This window comes from Aulonocara stuartgranti, assembly GCF_965226115.1.
Source record: "Aulonocara stuartgranti genome assembly, chromosome: 23".
Classification (NCBI taxonomy): Eukaryota; Metazoa; Chordata; class Actinopteri; order Cichliformes; family Cichlidae; genus Aulonocara; species Aulonocara stuartgranti.
The window spans coordinates 2,743,307-2,767,302 of NC_138958.1; the positions used below are offsets into that span (position 1 = coordinate 2,743,307).

The 23,996-nt window shown below is 41.6% G+C and overlaps 1 protein-coding gene across 5 annotated transcripts in view; it reads right to left on the reverse strand.

Annotated features, from left to right (window-relative positions):
- Positions 1 to 23,343, reverse strand: part of slc44a5b (solute carrier family 44 member 5b) — a 51,025-nt gene extending 27,682 nt beyond the window's left edge. For 2 of the 5 annotated variants that reach the window (XM_082525141.1, XM_082525137.1), the window contains exons 1-2: positions 22,784 to 23,341; positions 1,934 to 1,982 (exon numbers count right to left, since the gene is read on the reverse strand). In XM_082525141.1, the coding sequence (XP_082381267.1) occupies positions 1,934 to 1,982; positions 22,784 to 22,820 (86 nt within the window). In that variant the 5' untranslated portion in view covers positions 22,821 to 23,341. Of the gene's footprint in view, positions 1 to 1,933; positions 1,983 to 22,783 lie in introns of all 5 variants that reach the window. The other 3 variants (XM_082525138.1, XM_082525140.1, XM_082525139.1) reach the window with 3 other exon arrangements.
- Between the last annotated feature and the right edge of the window lie 653 nt (positions 23,344 to 23,996).

The following is a 23,996-nucleotide window of genomic DNA, read 5'->3' on the forward strand; positions in this document are numbered from 1 at the left end:
ATGTCCAAACAATTTCAAGTCTATGATTCTTCCTGTACAATGGAACACATTCAAGACAGTTGCCAGTAATTTCACCTCAACATCAGACTGTGCTCAGAGAAATTGCAACCCACCCCCCCAAAAAACCCCAAGAGCTACATCTCAGACTCTACAAGCATTAGCAGAAGCTTATTAGCAGCTCTTGACAGTACAATTAGAAAAAAGACTGGATAAGTATGGCTTGTTTGGAAGAGCTGCCAGGAGAAAACCTATTCTCTCTACAAAATACATGGCAGTATAGCTTAGGTTTGCTAAGTTGCATCTAAATTACCTATTAGATTTCTGGAACAACGTCTTTTGGACATTTGGCAAAACCCAAACATAACATCTCAGCACTAAAACCAACTATCAGCATGGCGGTTTAGGCTTGTTTTGATTGAGTCAACTTCCACTGTATATCAGAGTATTCTAGAGTCAAAAGTGAAGCTGTCCATCTGTCCAGTGACTAACACTTGGCTGAAACTCGGTCACGTAGCAGGACAATCATACGGTGGCCCTGAGAGGCCAAACCGACTGCAACTTAAGAAAACACCAGCAATAAGAAAAACGCTGCAAAAGCACACAAAACACAACGGAAATAGGAGAAACAGATTTCCAAAAGCATAAGGGAAGTGTTTCTGGGGAGACAATAACCTGACGGACCAGTTGCAGGAACCAAAATATGCTAAGAAATGCGCTGGGAAACACTTAAAAGAAGTGGAGGATCTATTGGTTTTGTGAGGAAAGAAAAGATGAGAGATAAGTGTGTTAGCCTATGAGATTAAAACACACTTACCTAGCATGTTTTGGTTCGTCGGGTTATTGTCTCCCCAGAAACACTTCCCTTGTGCTTTTGGAAATCTGTTTTTCCTTTTTCTGTTTTGTTTTTTACTATTTCCTTTGTGTTTTGTGTGCTTTTGCAGCGTTTTTCTTATTGCTGGTGTTTTCTTAAGTTGCAGTCCGTTTGGCCTCTCAGGGCCACCGTACAATCATCCCAAGCACAACAGAAAATCTGCAACAGAATGACTGAAGAGCAAAGAATCAAGGTGTCACACTGGCCCGGTCAAAGTCCAGACCTCAACCTAACTGAAATGTTATGGCAGGAGCTTAAGAAAGTTGTGCATAAACAAATGCCTTCAAACTGTAAAGAAGAGCAGGTCTAAATGATCCACAATGATGTGAGAAACCGATAAAGTCTGACAAAACAAATACTCCAACTTACTGCTGCTAAAGGTGGTTGTGCAAGCTACTGAATCATAGGGAACACTTATTTTTTCCGCACACATGTAATTTGTCAGACAGTGGCTACTACAGATATAAGCAGTGTCAAGCTCAGTATTTGCTATCACTTTGCTAGCTGAAAAAAGTAAATAAGAGCCTCGGTGCATTGTTGTATAATGCTAACACTTAGTAATGTGGACATTTTGTTACAGCCTGGAGACAGAGTACTCGTTATCATGAAATCTCTTGTGTGTACATCTGTTTCGTGTGTGTCTGGCTGGCTGCTAATGTGTGTCATTGGGTTAACTCGAGCCACCAGCTTGACTTATGGCCATTGATCTGTGTGGTGGAGTGTAGAGATCTGCCAGCACTCAGGCCTCAGTCTTTATTAATGTAGCATGACAAATAATCAATCTGTCAGCCTCAAACAGCAGTGTGCGCCAAAAAAATGATACAGTGAGCAAACTCAATACACATGTAAGAAGTCAGATGTTTGGAAGGTCAGTTCATCAAAATAAAAAAAATGCATATTACACTAAAAAGTTGTATCGGTGTCTTCTGTTTCCAGTCTTACACAATCCAGGTGAATAAAAATTAGCTTCTTGTTATAAACTATCGAATGAGGGTGATGTTACAATGTCTCAAAGTGTGTCTGTAAATGTATTTTACACAGTAGTCTGAGGATGCTGAGTACCTGTTCTGAACAGGCCCTCTGAAGTTCGGGTCAAACTTGCGAGGTTCACCTATAAGACAAAAAACAGTGCAGACAAATTAGTAACAATACTGTGGAGCGATCAAACGAAGCAGCTATTCATTGACAGAGTTAGCAAACAGTGCACAGAGATAATGCCACAGCAAAACAGACAAAATATTCTTTAAGTCAGATGACCATTTTTATGACGCTTCTGCTTTTGAGCAAAAATGTAGAGCAAAAAGAAACATTACAAGAGCAGGATCATTTTGCTAAAAATCTGTGAAAACACTTTATTACAGCACAGGCGATGAAAATGTTCACCTGCTGTGGCATTCAAACGGTCAGCACCAACTAACTAGGTCATTTCACAGTGCAAGTTTCCTAGCAAATCTGGCAGAGTGGGAGCAGTACAGTAAGGCAGCACTACAGTAAAGGCCAAAACAATCAGAATCAGAATCAGAATCAGAAACTTTATTGTCATTGTCATGAGAACAACGAAATTAAGAATGGTCCCCGATCATTGCATCATCCCTAGCAATATCAATATGAACAGGGAAGTATAATAAATCATCTTAACAAGTCTTAATCCTAGCAGCTTATTTGGGTCATACTGAGGCTTCCCCATTTGACCCAACTTGAAACTGAAGCACAGTTGCAGCACTATTTGTCACCCGTACTCTGACTTGTATGTGAAACAGATGCAACTGCATTTATCATCGGTTGCTTCTTTGGTCTATAAGTAGCCTGCACCCTGAAACTAATTATGACGTGTTGCTGAGGACCTATTAATCATCACACATGGAGTGCAATATCTGTAAGCAGCTGGGGCAGACTTAGGGGCATCACGAGTGGGCCTATTTCCCATCTGCCTTTTTCCCAGGCTGATCCTGTCCAGACGTATGAGCCAGTTTTGCTTCTGAAAGTGTGAGGAATGAGTACACTGTACATAGCAAATACATATTATTCAGCCTGTTCTTAATGTACTGTACTATTTTAGAACACCCACAACCGCCTCCCCCCCCCCCCCCCAAAAAAAAAAATTCACACACAAAAAAAATCATGTTCGTATCCACTAAAAAGACCAGAAATCAATACATCTCTACAAAGAGCATTGTCAGTTTGATTTTGTTTGGTTAAAAACATTTACTGTATAGTAATGTTGCATTTTAGTAATCAAACTGCAAAGTATAGCGTGCTTTCTGCTCTCCTGAACAAGGGAACTCAACCGTTAGAGCACAGAAAGTAAGTTACTGCATTTTCTGTAACTCTTATTTATTTGTCATTACTGTTGAAAAAAACCTGCATTCATCACTTAAATGAAAAAAGGAAAGGGAATGCATGTTTGCATTAAATGCTAGTTCTATTATCAGGCGAAAATACAAACCTTAGGCCTAAAATGTGCTCCCTGTAAGTATAACATCAAGATAATCGCTTTCGTCTGATGTGGCTTTTTACCTGAAAAACTGGAACAATCGCGGCTGAAGAACGCAGGACACAGACAGTGAAATCGAAATAAAGTCTTTAATTATTTGCAGAGAAGAAGTCAAAGAAGGTAAACAATACAGGGGCAGACAAAAAGGCAAGATGTCCAGGGTGTTGGTGCAACTCACTGGGCCGAGCATGCGACACATATGGTGTAAAGCTTTTGCGTTGGGCCAATAAAGTCTGAAGAAAAGTTCCAAAATAACAAACAAAAAAAGTCACAAGATGAGAAAATCCAAGAAAACACAAATAACAAATGAAACAATAAACAGGATAAACTAGAAAACAAGAGGATAAGCACAAGCACACAGCTAGAAAGCTTAACAAGGAGAGTAATGACGACGGGGCAAACAATCACAAACGGGTCAAAACAGGAAGTAAAATTATCAAAAGTATAAGCAGGTGAAGAGTTACAAAATAAAACAGGAAGTGACTTAACAGAAACCTAACATCAAAAAACAAAAAATTAACACAATGAGAGCGCCCAGCTGAACATTGAAGGCCAAAGTTAATTCATCTCTGCCATCGAGCATGAGTTACTGCAGAGGTTAATGTGAAATGAACAAAAGCATTGGCTCAACTTTCTTTCAGTGGACTGTGTACACTTGTGCATTTTTAGAATTACATATTCCTCTATAGTCCGTTTACTACTGTTCATGAAATGTTCAGTTTATCTTTAACCAACCTGTATCACGTCCGTCTTTCAGTAAAGCCCAGAAGCTGCTCCTCACAAACTGCCAGATTACATTACGGATCCCAAAGTGAGTGTTTTACCACTCTTGAAAAAGTGTCTGGCGTAGTGTTATTCCTATGTGGTGTGACAAGAGGGATTTCTAAAGCCAATATTGCCGTATAATGACAACACACTGAAAGACAGTAAAATGAGTCAGAGTCCTTTAAAATCACATTACTTCCTCTCTGTCAGTGCGCCCCAGGGCAGCTGTGGCTACAATGTAGCTTGCCATCGCCAGTGTGTGAATGTGTGTGTGAATGGGTGAATGACTGAATGTAGTGTGAAGCGCTTTGGGGTCCTTAGGGACTAGAAAAGCGCTATACAAATGCAGGCCATTTTTTACTAAAGTGCTGCAGTCTGAAGGACAGAAATGCCAAAACCCTCACCCAAGAGGAAAGAAATGGGCTTGCGGCAAGTGAACAAAAAAAGCTACACACGAATAATGAACCATTTGTCATTTATGTATGTAGATGAAGCATAAAAACACAAATAACAAGAAAGGTTCATCAGATAACGGTCCCTCTTTTGTTTTCCAGAGAGACTGCATACCTGCATGCAACCAAAGCCTGCTGAACATTACTGGGTCATTACTCAAGACTACAAATAGAAACCAGAAAGCTTCAAATATGAAACATTTTGTCAATTGCCAAAATATTCTACATGTTCATATGCATATATCTGTTGGGAGAGATAAATGCACCCTGAGCACATCAGGCACTAGTCTGAACCACTGGACTACGAGAGTAAAACAGAGGAAGTGGATGACTTCACTAGCTGTTGCTTAAATAGACTGTATAGTTGTGATGGCAGCAGACTTGGCATGACACAGATCTCAATAACTGAAGTAGCAACTGCTGGGCTTTGAGCTACAATTAAGGATGATACACACAAGTTTAATGCTTATAGCACCACACGCAAGTGAAGATCAAATAGTAGTACAGCAAGACATCCACAGCCAGAGATGGGCAGTAATCTGATTACTTTTTTCAAGTAACGAGTAAAGTAAGGGATTACTATTGCAAAAACGGTATTTAGATTACCGTTACTTTCCCGTAGGAACGCTGCGTTACTGCGTTACTAAAACCGTGATTTTTTTGCGAGAATGTCTCATGACAGTGACGTAAGCGAGTGCGACGTTCGTGACAACAGCTGTGTGCAGATCAACAGTGGATCATATATCGAGTGCAGAGAGAGTATGAGCGTGCAGCGTTTAAAGCGTGGAAGTACTGACCTTACTTTGAGTTTGATTCCATAAAAAGTGACAAAAACATTAGTGTCTGCTGTGCGTGGGAAGAAAACTTCTTTTTACAGCGAAAAAACCCCTAAACTTCCAAACAAGCACAGAGTAGCTACGACGTAATGGGAACCTCACAGAGAAACTCGCGGATTCTTCCACTGACCGCGGCACACCTGCACCAGGGTAAACCTCCACCTACCCCACTCCTGCTTTACAGGTGAAAATAGAGCAACAGGACCGCTGAGTCTTTGACTTTATTTATTTTCTGCTGTGTTTTACTTGCATCTATTTGAAAGACTGAGTGTAAACACAAAAAATATTTTTATTTTATGTGCTGGAATGTGCAGAAAATAGGTTTAAATGTTAAACTAATTTCTTCCAGTCAGAGAATGTTGCATATAATTAAATCTTTGCTTGATGCATAAAGTTAAAAGATTAAAACTAATAAAACAAGTTTTAAAAAGAGACTTTTCCATTTGATTACATTTTGTATGATGGATTATGCAGAAAAAGTAGAATTGGGCTGAAAGATCTATCACTTTATCACCTACTCAGGTTGTAAACCGTGTTTTTAAAAAGTAACTAAGTAATTAATTACTTTTGAAAATAAGTAATCAGTAAAGTAACGGGATTACTTTTTTGGGGAAGTAATCAGTAATTAGTTACTGATTACTTTTTTCAAGTAACTTGACCAACACTGTCCACAGCACGAGACAGTGAACCACACCAGCATCTGAAGTATAACGACCCCAACCAGCCTGGCTACTGTGTGAGACTGGCCTTTTTAAAATAATAAGAACCAAATGCATCAGGAAAGTGTCACACTGTCTTTCTTGACCATATTATCTGAAACATTCAGTTATATGAAGCAACAAACACATCAACTGTTCACGGATCAGTGGAAATATAACACTGATATCACCGCAGTATTGTGAGCACACAAAAACAACTCTGGTAGAGCTGTTTTAGGGGTCCCGTGTTTTTTTCCATTCTGATAAAGACCTATAGTAGAGAGGAAAGAAGAAGATCAAAGGTTTTAAAGGATGTACTTTCGAATGTGTGTAGGTGTGATGATGACAATTTCAGCTTCTTTGTCACAGAAGCAATAAAAGCTACGAGCTGTCCCCCTCATGCTACTTCATTTGACACGAGAATTTAAATGTTTCCTTTCCGTTTGTCCTTGCTGTTAAAAACTTCCGTTTCCAGCCATCTGCTTGGCTATCAGTGAAAGTCACTCACTTGAGTGGTGTTTTAGGTCTAAAAATGGTAGATGCTCTGGATTAATTGTGTGAATTCCTCACCCAAGGACACAATGTCACAAAACCAGATGCTCTTTGCAGCTTTTGTCGCACTTCTATTGAATAAGACGACGCTGAGCTTATTGTTTTTAACTCAGAAGTCAGTAACGTTGACAAAAGAGCACAGAAATGCTAAAATTGTGTAACAGATACACAACAGGTAAGCTGAAATAATCAACGCTAACAACAGGGCAATACTATGAGATCCTCCACAAATAATTTAGCTGCCAAGTACTTTATGTCAGACAAAGAGAGAAGCAACTATAATCCTCTTTATCTGCACCTACAGTCAGGTAGACTGCAGTGGACTGCCGTGTGCACCAGTAGTCCTTGTTTTTCTCGGTAGCCACATAAACCCGTTCACCACCTGCTGCAGGTTCTGTTGGGTGTAGCCCAAAGATACAGATACAGATAAGAATAAGGCAGTGTGCAGTCTGATTCTCTGAATACTGAATACTAGGGCGACCTTGTTTGTCTGCCTGTGAAGAAACTGTAGACAGTAAGGGCCCAGTTAGCTGGTTAGCAGCCAATGAACATTGAAAAGCTTGTTCAAGTGTAAACCTAAGGCAGACGATGCTGCTCTTTCAAATGGATGTGATGAAATAAAAGAAAAATGCTAAAGTAGGTCAACAAATATATTTGGGTGGTCGTTAATATAACTGTAAAATCTTTGTTTGGGGAAACACTTCCCTATAACAGCATCATTTCATCTCATTAACATAATATTTCAACCAATTAGACTATTAGACAAGGCAACTATTAGTAAGAATACAGATTTTATTTTAATATTACAAAAGTCCGTCTCCACAGTGCTGGAACTAATGCGGTGGAAACAGGTTAGTCCATATGGTGAGTGGAGCTGAATCACACTGGGATCAAGGAGAGTCAGTGGTGAGAAGACAGATTGTGGTGCAATAAATGTCAGGGGGCACAGTTTTTTCCAGGTTTTTCACAGCAGAGGGACCAAGTGGTCTGGCACTGGTTAAAACCCAAAACTGCCAAAACAATGCTGCAACAGGAACTTAAAAACCCGATTTCTACAATAGCAGAAATATTCAGCAATTCAGTTCACTCATATCTAAAATAAATACCTAATATCTAGATACGCTAAAAAAAAATCTCACACCTCTTCATTCTAACACAGTAGCACTGAGGAGAAGGAATATGTGCCTGAGCTAAATTTAGCTTTAGCTGCTTTCCTGACTCACAACACGAGCCTGAGTGTTTCCACCCGGCTGTTGTACCTTTCTCCGACCCTCAAATCAGATTTCAGCGAAGGGTTAAGAGAAAGTGTTGAAAATCATCAGCGATGCTGGGCCACCAGCAGACTCTGCATTAGATAACGGCTGTTTAGCCTGCACTGCAGTCTGCCAGTGTAGGAGATGAGTCTGGTGGAGTTTGCTGGCTGTAGTCAGACTGAAGGGGGGTCTGTAGTCAAAAACGTTCGGAAAAAGCCTGGCAGGCATGCTACACTGGGACAGCTAGAGTCGCTGTTAGCTGCATAACTGCTGGTCTCCTCTATTGACATAGTGTTAGATAATGCCACCGTGTCCTTCTGTGACTGAAAGATTTATGCACAGCCCAACAATCATGGTGGTAATCGAAAGCTCTGAGAAAATAAGGCTTCATGGGCTGAAGAATTATACATCAGGATCAGACAAAGGCTTTGGCAGAAACATCTCTCCACATTTCCACTTGTATTCCTGGCTGGTCTCCCACAGCAATAGGATTTATGGATTCATTTGGAGGTGTGAGAACATGCATAAAAAATAGTTAAACACTTTCGATTATCATAAAATTAACAGGATATCTGCATACAAGCAACTTTTGCTCTCTCATAAAAGACGTTTCAGCAGTTGATGGACGCAGATCCTTTTCCCTACATGTTTAGGTTTGTAGAACAGCTAGTGTGACGAGGACTCTTACTGGCCTTTTACACGCTACTATTTTCATTGCACAACAGAAACGAGCCCGCAAGTTGAGACAAACCTTTTCTTTCACTTTACCAAGATTTCTCCTGTTGTATGTGTATCAGAAAGAAGGGGTGGTGGGTATATCATATATTCCACCTGTGATTATTGTATGATTGTTTCTTTTGTCATCAACATATATATTACAAAAAGATGCTGCATAGCCTGAATAATTCATGCAAGTCTTGTTATTTAGGCTACAATGAAATAGTGACTCCAGGAAAAAAAGAAACAAAACACTTTTTAGGAAACTGATGTTTTATTTCACTCAGTTTCTATCACGGGTGACTTTGGTTGGTGGTCAGTGCCAGTGGATGGTCAATCAACTTGCCTGATACACTTTTTTATTGACCCCAAGCCACCATAACATTGTTTATGTCCCACTCTGTTTCCCAGAGTATAATTGAACGGACTAACCAGGTCTATCTGGTGACTAATTTGAACATTTTCTTTTACATTTATTCACCTGCACACCACGACTGCGAGCAGAATTTCCTTGATGTAGTTTTGAAAACTCCGGCACATTAACCAGCTAGTCCCAGCAGGCCCCCCCAGGACGCTGTTGTGGGAGCCCTGGAAATCATTAAGCTACCTCTTACGAGATTCTCTTGTTGGAACCTTGGAACCTCCAGCTCCATGATGTTGGACCGCAGCCACCGAAGGTAGCTGTAAAAATCTGCTGCCAGTTTCTACAGCTACTCTAACCAGAAACTGCAGGAGGTGGAAAACTGGATTTCTACCTGCTAGATCAAACTCACCAAGGCGGCAGAGCAGAACAGACTACCACTGCCAACTCCGAACCCAACAACATGTTTATTGTTTAGTAAAAGCACACAAGCCAGATCTATGCTAAAAATATAATTTTAAGGGACATCTGTGGACAATTTCATGATCAATATAAACCAATAAGCAAAGGACTGGGTGTATTAACTCGTCAGCTCTTTTCCTCTCCGTTTGCCTCTTCCCTTCTCCTCTCTGTCCTCACATATACTGCATTTCAATACAGCTCCATTTCTAATAAAGCTGTTCTCATATGCACATTTTTCTGTTTCTTCTGGGAGGGAACAAGCATAGAATAATGACTTGGATGTGGCCAATTAACTACGTATTAGTTCACTGACACAAGACATCTTTTTCAAGCCGCTGCACTGCACTGCTGAAATCCTGTATTTACATTTAAAAATAACTTCTCAAACAAAATGTTAGAAGCAACAGACTTAACTCCTGATCAGCTGCTGTGCTGTCAAGTGAATAGAGCAGAGCGATATGACCAAAAATATTTATCACGATATACATTTGAAAATTTGCGATAACGATATAACTGACGATATAATTGACACGAAACAAAATACTTTACAACTCCACAACTTTATTAGTGCAAAAAACAAACCATCAATGTATTTTCACTTAAACAAGCAGCTGTTTTTTATGTGCATTAAAGTTATATAACAATTAACAGTGCAAATGCAAATTCCTCGCTGACAGTTTAACCAAAAGGCGTTTCCAGTGGAAACTGGCCGACATATCCTGAGCACAACCATGTATAATATCCACAAAACCTAAAAAGAGCTTATACACACACAATATGGTAACATTATGTTGAAGCACAGTACGTATCACTCCGCGAGGCTCCGCCTACGATAGCCGTAATGCTCCGACAATCCATCAAGCGGTGCGGCTTCGTAGCTTCGCAAAGTCGAACTAAAACATTCGACAGATTTTCGAGCGCCGTGCACATAAAATTGTTTCGAGGTCAGTAAACACAACCAGAGTTCATACATAAGGCACACGGGATTATAAGGAGCTCTGTCGACTTTCAGAAAAATCAAAGGATTGATTTTAAGTGCGCCGTATTTTCCAAACAACACGGTAATAACGACGGCCCACTAGCATGCGCTACCAAAAATAGTGCTTTGTTGTGTATCTGACGGACGAAAGCTAAACCCAGTTCCACACCAGTGAAGCTGCAGCACTTTTACAAACCAGTTCTGGTTCATCTGTTTCATTCAACGATCCACTTTCGCCCTTCTCGTTCTCCGTCGCCGCCATGCTTTTTCCGTCATGTGCATATGAAAACATGCGCGTTTTACCCATATTCTATCGCCATATTTCATTTTTTTATCGTTGCCCAACATTATACCTAGGGATGGGTATCGTTTAGGTTTTATCCGATACCAGTACCAAACCAGTTCTTTTGAAACGGTGCTGGTGCTCAAACGGTGCTCAAACCGGTGCTTAAAGAATGGAGAACACAAAATTGGTCCAAAAACCTCTCATGTTCAGCTGTTTTTTGTAAAAAGATAACAATGTTAGCCTTTTCTGCAGCTGTGGGGCATATATGGTATCTAGGGTTGCCAACTCCCTGAAAAATAAATAAGGGACACCTCGTGGCCAGGGCCGGGCGACCCAGTTGTCTTCACCCTTCCCAGTGTGGTGAATTTTCTAGCTCTTTTTTTGTGTGTGAAATTATTTTTTTAACCATTTGACTTGAATTTGATTTAAGTAGATGTCTATTCTTTGTGATATGAACACATGTGAAACAAATGATCATTTAGCCATTTATTTTTAGCTCAAAATGACAACATTAACACATAAAACAGGTCTCCTTCTTAAACAGAAGCCTGTCCTGCTTAACTTTTGAGAATATAAGTAAATCTTTCTTTAACTCTGTCCTGCTTAACTTAAAATAATAGAAAACAATAGAAAGAAAAACATTCTTGTAACAGTGCACATTTAGTGCATTTAGTACAATTGGCTTCAGCTGAGGTATTATTTCAGCTTTTCTAATGCTAATCAGCTGCTCCTGTTTGTAAACCCGCTTGCTCCCATGATTACGCATCTTAACTCATCATCATTATTCATCTATGTATTACTTTTATGTATTAGTCATCTATTTGTTGTAATCATCTATCCTTGCAGTTGTTTATTACACAAAATAAATTATATTATCACACTTCTGGCCACATAGCGCTGATATTCACCGCACATGCCCATATTAACTTTTTCCAGCCAGGTGTTTTCCTTTTCCCATTCTTCCCTTTCTCTGAGGGGAACAAACATTGCTGCTCTAATGCTGGGCTTACACTGTGCGGTTTTTGGCCGATTTTTGAGTGATCGGACCGATTTTGGCCTTCATCGTGCATCGTGTAGTATACGTGGGGTAACGAGAAGTGATTAACACCTCACGACCAGCTCCCGATCAATCAATCGCTCGTGAGGGTCTCACCACAGCCGCTCACACTGCTCGCGCGCAAACACGTAAACGTTGGTGTAAAAGATGGAGCAGCACGGCTGTGCAGCGTGTGATCTGGACACAAGCGATGGAGGCACAACTTGTAGAACTTTGGAATTAGAATTAGAATTCAACTTTATTGTCATTGCACATGCACAGGTACAGGGCAACGAAATGCAGTTTGCATCCATCCAGAAGTGCTTTAGTGATATAGATATATTACAATATATATTAGCAATAATATAGATATGTAAGTATATTACAGAAATGGGTCTATTATGGTATGTTATAATGTACACGGTATGAAGTATGTTGTGAATATTCTATAACTATAAGTATGTACAGGCTGTAGTGAGTACAAGCTATGTACAGGATATGAACAGGATATAAATATGAAAAACTATACAGAATATGAAATAAATAACTTTACAGAATCTGGGATATACAGCTATACAGAAATGGGAACTATGCAAGTTGTAAACAGTTGTAGGATTAAAGATTATTGAATGTACAGAATGATTATTTACACAGAGCTATACAGTAGTGCAGTTAAGATAAGTGACCCTCACTTATCTTAACTGCACTACTGTATAGCTCTGTGTAGATAGTTTCTACAGAGGCTATATAAAGTGCTAGTGGTTGTGAGTGGTGGTTCACTCCATGTTATTATTGTGTGTTTGAGGGTACAGTTGTCCATTGTGTGTGTGTGTGTGTGTGTGTATGTTCAGTCCATGAGTTAACGTGGGTCAGATGTCAGGAGGCAGAGTTCAGGAGTCTGACAGCTGTGGGGAAGAAGCTGTTCCGGTACCTGGTGGTCTTAGTCCGGAGGCTCCTGTAGCGCCTCCCAGAGGGCAGGAGGGTGAAGAGTCCATGTGATGGGTGACTGGGGTCTCTGATGATTTTCCCAGCCCTTTTCAGACACCGCTTCCTGTAGATGTCTTTTATGGCAGGAAGTGGTGCTCCGGCGATGCGCTGGGCAGTTTTCACGACCCTCTGCAACGCCTTCCGGTCCGAGGCAGAGCAGTTCCCGTACCAGACTGTTATACAGTTGGTCAGGATGCTCTCGATGGTGCAGCGATAGAAGTTCACCAGGATGTCTGAGGAAGAACCACCTGTCCTCAGAGTCCTCAAGAAGAAGAGGCGCTGGTGAGCCTTCTTGACCAGCTTGGAGCAGTTGGTCGTCCAGGTGAGATCCTCGGAGATGTGGACTCCCAGGAACTTGAAGCTGCTCACACGCTCCACAGCCGTCCCCTTAATGTGGATGGGTGGATGTGGGTCAGCATTCCTCCTGTAGTCCACGATGAGCTCCTTGGTCTTCTCGGTGTTAAGCAGCAGGTTGTTTGTGTCGCACCACTCAGCCAGACGATCCACCTCCTCCCTGTAGGCGGCCTCATCGTTGTCACTGATGAGGCCAATCACCGTGGTGTCATCTGCAAACTTAATGATGGTGTTGGAACCATCAGCAGGTCTGCAGTCGTGGGTGAAGAGGGAGTAGAGGAAAGGGCTCATCACACAGCCTTGTGGTACACCGGTGTTCATCGTTCTGGAGAGACACTGAGCCTCGCGTTGTTCACGCGCCGCCATCTTGGAATTGCTCATCCGAGCCTTTTCGATGTGGCATCACAAAATTATCACGACCACAACAACCGTGAAAATAGTTGGATTTACATTGCTGCTCAATCACAGCTGCCTGATAAATGTTTTTCATTATCAGTTTAGCAAAGTTGATGGTGGTGGTGTGTCTGTGTGAGTGTAAGACGGAGAGAGAGAGCGCGACAGATTTTCTGTTATAACCTTCATTTTATGGAGGCACAGTGTGAGCACTCAGGTCAGGCATCAGAGCATCGGGCGGTATAGTGTGAGACCTGCATCGTGACCTATGAACTTCTAACCCCTGCGAGTCAATCGTGCAGTTTGAGCAGGAGCTGAATAACGCGACTGAAAAAAAAAATCGCACAGTGTTTGCCCAGCTTTAGGTGTACTGTCGTCCGAGACTTGCACCGCAGTGTCGGCGTTTGTTTCCCTGTTGGCCATGCTTCTTGTTGTGGTCATCTGTTGCCTTCCGGTATTTTCTCCGCAAGCGACCTTTCCTCAACCAATGAGATGAGCGGTAATCTGAATTGTCATACTCGAATTGTCATAAGTGTGCTGTCAGCTCATTGGTCACAAAGCAGGAGAGGGGCTGGGAATTATGTTTTCAAACAAAGCGTTAATTCCATTAAAAGTTATAGACTACTTTTGATTCTCACTGTATTACGGGACAAAGTGCGTCCCTTATTAGCTCAATACGGGACGTGTACTTTTGTTTCGAAAAACGGGACGATTCCGTATTTTAAGGGACGGTTGGCAACCCTAATGGTATCACTCTTGGCTGGAAGCAGTGCTTAAACAATGGAAAAAACACAAACTTTGTCCTAAATCTCTCATGTTTAGCTGTTTTCCACTTTTTCTTTGGTCATTTTAGCCTTTTTGGCCAGGGTGAAGAGAGTATCTGCCATCAAACAAGAAGACAGCCGCATGTAGCTATGATGGTGTTTGCTAGTTCACCTTACATGCATTCATGTAATAACGTGGTTAGCCTACTCAACGTAAATTACACACGAACAACATTAAGCGACTCACGCAGAGAAGAACGGCTGCTGCTGCATCATCATCCTCATCATTTCTGCTACACTGGCAGGGCTAGGGGCCAGGACTCTCCTCTTCGTGTTTTTGGGGGATGTTGCATAACAGGCAACCCACCCGCAGTAGATGTGCTCGGTGTGAGGTCTCGCAGCAAGCTATCAAATACGGCGCATTTCTGGGCTTTTAAAAAAAACGCTATGCGTTGCCAGGTGTTTCATCGGATTCGAGGTGTTACCTCCTTTGACAGTATCACAGCATCAGCTTAAAGCACTTGTTGCTGCTGAGTTTGCATCTTTTGCTGTGAAGTACAGCCAGACTTTTGACCGCTTCGCCTTGGACATTTTTAATCTGTAGCTCTGCTCTAAAAGAACGTACGTACCTGGACCCGCCTACTATCCTCGGAAACGTAAAATGATTGGCTAGAAGTGTATCACAGCTCAGGAAAAAAAAGCACCGAAATAAAGCACCGAAATGTGCGTTGCTTTTCGGTCTGGTTACTACCGTTTACGTCAGAACCGGTGCCATCATGGCACCGGACACCGGTACCCATCCCTAATTATACCGGTATTACCGTGAACGGTGTGATATGGCCCAGCCCTACAAGTGAATGCTGCTCTCATTGGTTCTCTGTACTCGCATATACGTCTTCCTGAAAGGGTGTAGGCAGCAGCAGCCCTGCTGGATTTCGGGCGATCGTGGCTCAAGAGTTGGCAGTTCGTCTTGTAATTGAAAGGTTGCCGGTTCGAGCCCCGGCTTGGACAGTCTCGGTCGTTGTGTCCTTGGGCAAGACACTTCACCTACCGCCTACTGGTGTTGGCCAGAGGGGCCGATGGCGCGATATGGCAGCCTCGCCTCTGTCAGTCTGGCCCAGGGCAGCTGTGGTTACAACTGTAGCTGCCTCCACCAGTGTGTGAATGAATAGTGGAATTGCAAAGTGCTTTGAGGGTCTCGAAAAGTGCTATATAAATGCAATCCATTATTATTATTTAAAGCTACAGATACTGCAACAGCCCACTGGAACAGCGAACCAAAAAAAAGCATATAGAGAGATGGAAGAAAGAATGATCTGTGCTTGAAAGACACATTTTGGAGATATGTGAGACTTGCGTTAATGTGTTAAAAGGGGTATGATATGGGACCTTCAAGGCCCATATTTACTGTCAGATTCTGAAGTGCAGGATGTGCTAACACTGACTACAGAAAATCAACTTCAAAGTGACAGTGCTGGAAGCAAACCAGATCTAACAACTGCCCTGGAGTGATAGGACTTCAGAGAAAAGTCAGAGAAGCAGTTCATTTCAGTGCATTTCAAAATTTAGGAGAATAACCTGCAGACTTACCTCCTTTGAGTCACTTGCTCAGAGATTACACGCACATTTATTGCGCTACATCATATATCGATTACCACACATAAAATGGGTGGAAATATTAACTGCGGAGTACAGCATAACACACCCTCCAGACTACAACTTGTTCACTTCCCTTAACCCGTTTCCACCCTTCCCCTTCCCAGGGTTACTCAGCTTGTAGCCATAAACACATCCAACATCAGCACAGGCAGACACAGGCACCAGTGTCCCCTGGCTCCACTGTCCAACACAGGCCTCTTTCATACAGTGGTCAGGCAAACAGCTCGAACACTGCAGGTGCTCTGCATGGGTTGGGTCAAAGGAGCCATTTGGAAAGGACTATTTTTTTGTTGTTTTCACTCTCTGTATTCATCCACATTTCCAGGAGCCGGAGAGAGTGAAGTGCTGAGAGATTTCACTTCTGTCAGAGCTACGTTGGGTTAGAGTGTTAGATCCAGCAGTAGTTAAAAAGAAAAAGAGAAAACAGAAATTTTAAAAATTCAGCATAATGATGTTGCTCAGCAGGGGAGGCATAGTCTGTAAGTCTGAATGCTGTGTACAGTATATTCATTCATATTTGATCAAAGCACTGGCTTTTGCCAATCCATAGAGGAAAGCAACATCAGTAATATGGCTTTGGGATTTTGTGTTTTCCTGTAGTCTTTATTTAAAAAGCTACACATATTCAGGTTTCTTCTGCATGACACAGTAGCAACAGACCTACTTGGGTGGATTAACTATAAAAGGAGATACCAGGATTTTCTGTAAAGCACAGGTTTATTGTCAAGGTTTCATAGTTGAATCAGGAAATGCACACGTAGGATCACACAGGGTCACGAAGCCAAACGTTAACTTGCAAGTCTCCTACAGTTTCATGCCAAAAACACAATAATCTGTTCTGAAAGAATCAAACAGTTACATCAGAAGACTTAGTGTTGTTTGTTTTTTAAAAAAGGAAAGAAAAATGGACAAATCTCTACGTAGCATCATCTCACCCTTTTTCTCTGCCTTTCTTCTGCACAGAATCATATTTCTTCCTTTCTTGTACTTTCTCTCTTTGGAGTACAGTACAGCCTTTAAAGTGCTTTTCTCCTCATTGTAACAAGACAACAACATCTCAAGCTCTGGTTTAGGTTTATGTACTGGAGTCCCTTGGGATCCTCTTAAATCTTAGCAGATGGTCAAGAACTGCACTTGGAGTATCTGACTTGCTAGTCCTCTGGGTTAATTCCTACTAGTAAATGAAGAGCATTTACTGGGCACATAGTGGTAACTGACATCCTTTCAAGCAGTGAGAATAGTGGGACACGGGATGGGATTCAGCCCCCGAGAGGGGTGTCAGCATCTGAGTGTCAGATGCTGACAGCTTGGCCTGCTGCTCCAAGCAGAAAAGTAGCAGTATTGTATCTTTGTGACCTTGGTTACTTCTGCTGGAGGCTCCAGGCATGTCAGTGGCAGCCCTGGGTTTCTGTGACATGAGACTCGCAACTGCTACTGTAGATTAGTGACATGCTCAACTGGCTTAGGTCAGGATTTATAAAGACTTAAGAGTTAAGAGGATAGATCTCAATATCCAAATATGCAAGGTGAGAAAACACATATTTAGGGTGTCATACTCTACATACATAAAAAAAGGCCAAACTCCTGCAATTACCCACTCTTTCTTTCACAGTGCCTCTGTAGTGATGTATGAAAACAGCCTTAGCCTTTAAAGACAACGAAAACAGAACTGATCAGCTCTGATAATTAGTATATGTGGAAAAAGTTACCATATATAATCCTAATAATCATATAATCCTACCCTTTAGGCAGGCTTGTTTGCATGACTTAGGAAAATTAGATTTTAAGATTTCTGTAATCATTGAATGACTAATTGAGATGAGTTTTTTTTTTCCTGTTTATGCGCCTCATCTCATTTTACACATTAAAGTTTTATGTGAAGCATGATGCAATTGCGCTTTTAGGAGTAGCAGCACAGTAGGAAGGATGTAACACTGCTATTAAAAAATGTCATCATATGCACTCTTTTCTACTGCTATATTTTTTTAAATAAAAGGCTGGCAAACTGCTGAAGCTCGAAGGGACGAAATGCTTCGCAGAAATAAAATCCAGGTCTGTCAATTTAGTCTGTTGTTAAATGTCAAGCACCTGGCTTGTAGAACTGTAATAATTAGTCCATTAATATATTAGGTGATTAAAGCAAATTAATTGATATTAGTTTAATAACTTCAGTCACTTGTATGCAAACATTTAAAAACATTTGCTGACTTCACTGTCTCAAATGCATAACTTTCTGCTCATCTTCTCTGTTTTTAGGCATACTAATTGCAAAAGCTCTTCTCCAAGGGAGGCTGGGGACATTGAGAGAGAGTGGTCCATGGTCCACATGTCCATTGTCGACACTGCTGTAAGGAGCAGCAGCCACTAGGTGGTTGGCCCCTTAACCAAATGGTGGGCAGCAGAGGTGAAGGGAGCCATCAAGCTGAAGATGGAGTCCAAGTGAGCTGTGGTGGCTTGTGGCAGCTGACGGTTACCGACAAGCTAAGTGGAATTTGCATATAGAAGTAGCTGAAGAGAAAACTGGGATGTGGGAGTAGTTTGGTGAGGCCTTGGAGCAAGATTTTCGGTCATCCTAGAAGGAATTCTGGGAAACAATCAGGTAACTCAGGAAGGGCAAGAGGTCTAAGGAGCTTGGAAAGAAAAGCGTCTGGACTTCTTTAAGTTGCTTGAAGACATTTCACCTCTCATCCAAGAAGCTTCTTCAGTTCTAGGTTCAAATGGTGAAGAGTCCGAGATTTAAGCCTTGTGGGAGTGCCCCCCCCCCCCCAAGATGGACAATGGACCCCCTAATGATCCTCTACCTAATCACACGAGCCAAGGTACGAAAACAGGTGTAGGTCACAATCAGTTCTTAACTTTTATGTATAGAATTTCTAGGTGGAGCCTATTGGCAAAAGGTTTCTGCATTGGCGGCCTCAGGATCACATTTCTTCTCTTTGCAGATGATGTCATTCTTCTGCCTTATCAGGCAGTGACTGCCAGAATAAATTAAGGTGGTTTGCAGCTGAGACTAAAGCAACTGCGATGAGAATCAGCATCTCCCACTTTAATACACTGATGCTCATTCAGAAAAGTGTGAAGTACTAACTCTAGTTACCGTCAGATGTATTCGTGCCACAGCTGCACTCCTGCAGGAACCATATGAGGTGGTTCGGTAAACTGACTAGGATGCCTTGTGGACACCTCCTAGGTAAGACATTTTAACCACGTGCTATTAGGCCCACACTGCAGAGATTATCCCTCTCAGCTGACCTTGGAAAGCCTCGATGAGCCAGAGGAGATGGCCCGGGATAGGGAGGTCTGAGCGACTGCTGCCCTGTGATCCAAATCTGGATCAATGGCAGAAAATGCATGGATTGTTTGAGTACAGGTAGCCATGCTGTCGGGCACACAAGTCTTCTCTAGTTCCACTGATCACCCAAGACTTAAAACAACTCAAGACTATGTGCCTGGCATGGGTCTTTGGGTTGTGTTTCATAAGTCACTTTCAGTGTCACTTATCCTTTTAGTCCTAAATAAACACTGACTATATTTGTTCTGCTAAGTGGAGATTTCAATTCTGCTCGTTTTGCCCACGAAAACCTCTCTGCTAAATGTCTTTTTCACAGACTCAAATGAACGGCCATCCAGTATTATGCAAAAGTGAATCTCAGAAAATATTTACTGACACACCCTATCATAAGTGTGAATAATATAGTTCAAATTTCAGGCACTGGCATGGCTATTGCTTAAGAAAATGCACACAAAAGCACATGCTCTTGTTAAAAATAATGAGAAGAAATGCCACAAATACTAACAAAATCCTCTGCAGGGTGAGCATTAGTCTTCATTTGAAACAGGTATTTGGAGTGAATAGTGTCACTTAAAAAGCCTTTAATAGCACTTAGTCTAGGGTGCAAAATGGGCCATTCAGCCGCAACCTTCTCCAACTGCAATTTCACACGAAGATACTGTGAATGTTTCGATTATAAACCATTGCCCTCAGCTTCCTGTCAAGAGTCTGCATTGACTCAGTATAAAAATGCAGCATTTAGGGAAGCTGCCCATGCGAGAAATTTGTTAATTAACAGTGTGCCCGACTCAACACTTTCTGTGGTGAATGGAACTCATATCTATACTGTTACTTACAAAGCTGTCACAGAATGATTATGAGCTACTCTCCTATTTTTCTGACTGACTGAACATTTCAGCAGTACAGTGAACACTTGCTACATAGTTAGAAATGTTATATAATAAACTGGCCTCAAGAGAACACTTGAATCTGACTATTAAGCAAATATAGGACAGTTGAATGTGAAGGATATTATGGCTCTATGCATTATGTTGCTCTTTTTCTTACAAATACAATCATTAATCAGCTTAACTTTATATTAGGGTAGGTAACAGTGTGACATTAGTAAAATAAACTGAAGTGCTCATCATTGAGTCATCATGAAGGTCTTCAGCCTTATCAGTCTTTTTGAACTTTTAGGGTTACTCACTATGTGCTGTGATCCACAAAACAGATGTTTTAGTGTGTGAAACTTTACTTTCCAGTGTAATTCAACAATATCATGATGTACAGTATTCTGGTATTAAATTTAAACAACCCAAAAACCTTTACATTGCTCCTTTGCCAAGCTAGCCGTTTGAATAAAAGCACCGGGGAGTCAACAACATAAAGTAGCTGACCTGAACACTGGGAGGCACAATAACTCCATGCTATTAAGGCTAAATTATATCCCCTAATTAATTGCTGCCTTCTAATTCATCAATGCAATAGAATATAAGTGCAGGTACACTAAACGCCAACCGTATTCTGTACATTAATAATGTATACATTACAAGTTATACACGTGTTTGCTTCAGTTAGCCTGTTACTCGTGGCATTTTACACATGTCAGGTTTATGATGCGCTGCAAAGTACCAGCTTAAAATTGTGAACAGGACCTGACTGGAGTCTGACATTCCCAGTGGTGAGCTGTATGTCTGTGGAGAGCACTGAGAATCAACTACTGCTGACAGGCTGTAGTCTTGACTGGCAGAGTGCTGGAGTCATGAGGTCTGGGGGACAAACAGGGGCAGAATATAGGGAGGAAAAAATAGAAAAAAGAAAACACAGCAGCTATCCCCATTAGAAGCTGTCAGGAGCAGACCTGACAATGCCTGTGCTACTTTGAGTTATTTTGTGGGCATTGTGACTGTGTACAATTTGATCAACGATTCATGATAAAATGCACGTGTACTTGATAATAATGCAGAAGGCTGTGTGAAAACCGATAAGAATGACATATCATCTATCAAATTAAGTTCTGCATCATCCCAGCGGTTGAACCGAATAACTGAAACATATCTTTTGGTATACCTTTGATTCTTTCTCACATTTCTCACATAAAAGGGCCAAAGATTTGGCCTATCACTGTGGCAGATAGCTTTGTCTGGATTTCAGTGACACCGTAGCTTTGCTTTTCAGTAGCCCAATAGTACCAGCTGAAAAAAGGAGTAAATCTGTGAGAGGGGAAAAAAGGTCAATCATTCAATAGAGAGAAAAAATAGTATTAGCTAGGGAACTCTTTGTTTCATAAAAAATACTCTACTGTCTGTGTAGCATCTGGTGTTGATAAAGGATTATATTGTTTTGATGAACAACATGATTACTCAAGCGGGTTAATGGACAGTGGATCTGCACATGGATTATATATTCCATTATATGCCTGCAGGGGCAAAAACATGCAAGTGGGAGAGAAGAAATATCCTTTGTTACGGAAGAAGGACAACTTGCTGTTAACCTTTACTGTAAGACACATTATCTGGAATGCTAAATTAGGAAACAATGAAAAAACACTACACCTCAATTATTCCTGCACATTTTATTTTAAACCCCAAATGTTGTTGGACGTCAAATAGGCTAAACAGTTCTCAGGAGTGGACACTGGTGACCTACCTTGCTTAAGTCCCTGTAAATCACAGCAGGGAATATTAATCGAGATTAAAAGGATTACACAGAGTGAGCAGGGGACTAGTTAACTTCAAATGACGAATGCATTAGGTGACTGTCACACGAATGCACTGTCAGCTTTATAAAAAGCTTTAGAAGGAATTATCATCTGACTGTTCCAACTAAAATATCATTAAGTATTATGATAAAATGATTTTATAACGACCCTGCCTCTAATTAGCTACTTAGTTGGTCTTTTATCATAAAACATGATCATCTTTTGGCTTTGGATTGGTGTAGGACAAAACAAAGCAATTTGATGACATCATCTGGAGCATCAGAAAAAAAACGACGGGCATTTTTTTCCCCTCTAACTAAAAATTGATCAATTAATCGACAGAATTGTGTGCAGATTAATCGATAATGGTGGCTAACTGCAGCTCCCACTAAAACCCTAAAGCTGTCCCGTTGTCATGATGGTATACAGCAGTTATAGGGCATAAATACATCGGCGTTGACAACAAAGGCGACATAATAAGTGGAGCAGAAAGTGGAGATGGGACTATTCTCCTACCGTGGGCACTTTTACACCTGGTAAACAAAGCAAGGCAAAAGATCACAGCACTGCAGTTAATCAAAGCCAGACGCACGGATTCTTTTCGAAGCATATCCTGCAACGAAACTCGAAAACACGTCCTTCTACTTATTTGAGCCAACATCCGTTTGAAATGTTGTCACACCGTTACTGCGTATTTCACGCCAACCTTTAAATAGCCCTACAATAGTTAGCAGCTGATAGTGCAAGCTAGCTACCGTCCCTGAACGCACAGCAAAGGGTTAATAATAAAGACTCGGGCCAAAGAAGATATTGTTATATCCTGCTGTCATAACGTTACACGGTACAAAGGCAGAAGAAAATCTCCTACAACAAAGACAACCCGACTCACCATAGTAAGAGGTGGGGATGTCCGTTTTTCTAGCCATGGCACTTAGCAGGACAGATGCAGCACCGTCGTCTTGGTTTTGGAGACTGCATATGAGAGACGAGGTGAACCCCAGCTGTTTCAATGCCTCCCAGTAGTCCCGTCGTGAAATAAACACAGAGGTCTTGGGCTCTTGGTCGGAGGATGCTTCGGCCACGCAGCTGAGCGTCAGTCGTGTTTACAGCGCGACGTCATTAATTATTCCAAAACGGCCTTAAAGGGGACGCTGCGCACCCCGGGCCCCTGTCCCGCTTCCCTTTGTTACATTCAAAGCTCTCTCACACACGCAGGATATTGTGCAGTTTGGGCATCAGGCAGCAGCCGATTTAAGCAGCTGGTGAACTGCTAGGCTAGAGTTAGCACGCTAACTCCTGCAAAAGGAGTAGCCGCTACTTGTGTTAATTAATAATACAGTCATTTTTGCAGCTAGTATTTTTAGGCAGTGGCCACTCTGTCCGCACTGAGCCGTCCAGTGGAGAAACACTGACCTCAGCTGGGTTTTTCGTCACATTGCACATCTTCCTGAAGTCACCAAAAGTGACAGAAAACCTGCCAAAAAATCTGAGAGGTTCAGGTTTGCAAGGCATCGGTTTTTAAATCAGGTCTGACACTTGTTAAAAATCACCTAGTGTTCGACATTGGAATCACAGTCAGCCTTGAAAATAAATGATGCTGAGGAGGCCAGCTGCACAGAACAAGTACAATACCTTTGTGAGCGCACGGGCAGAGATAATAAACTGCAAAACGTGTTTGCATATTTTGAGAAATGTGGTGAAAGAAGGCCACTTCTCAGTCTTGCACTCATGGAAAAACATTGATTGTGGGTATTATATGTCCACTCAGGATGTGGAGACTAACCAGGAAATCAATGAGCAGAAGAGTTGATTGGTCACCATACCTATTAAAGCTGCAACCTCAGAGATCAGCCCTGGATGTTACCTCCATTATAATGGAATATAATCACCTTTTAATGACAGTATATCTGAAATGTTAATACCTAATGAGAAACTGGACTGGGCATTTGTATTAAACTGACATCTAAAAAGTGATGTCTCTCTTAGAGCGCTGTGAATGAAAGTAATGAGAGCTCAGGCTGCCAAAGGCTGGTCATTAAGAAGGGATTGACTTCCCGGGGACAGATTGCATGTTGATGTGGCAGATTCACTGCCAGTAGCAC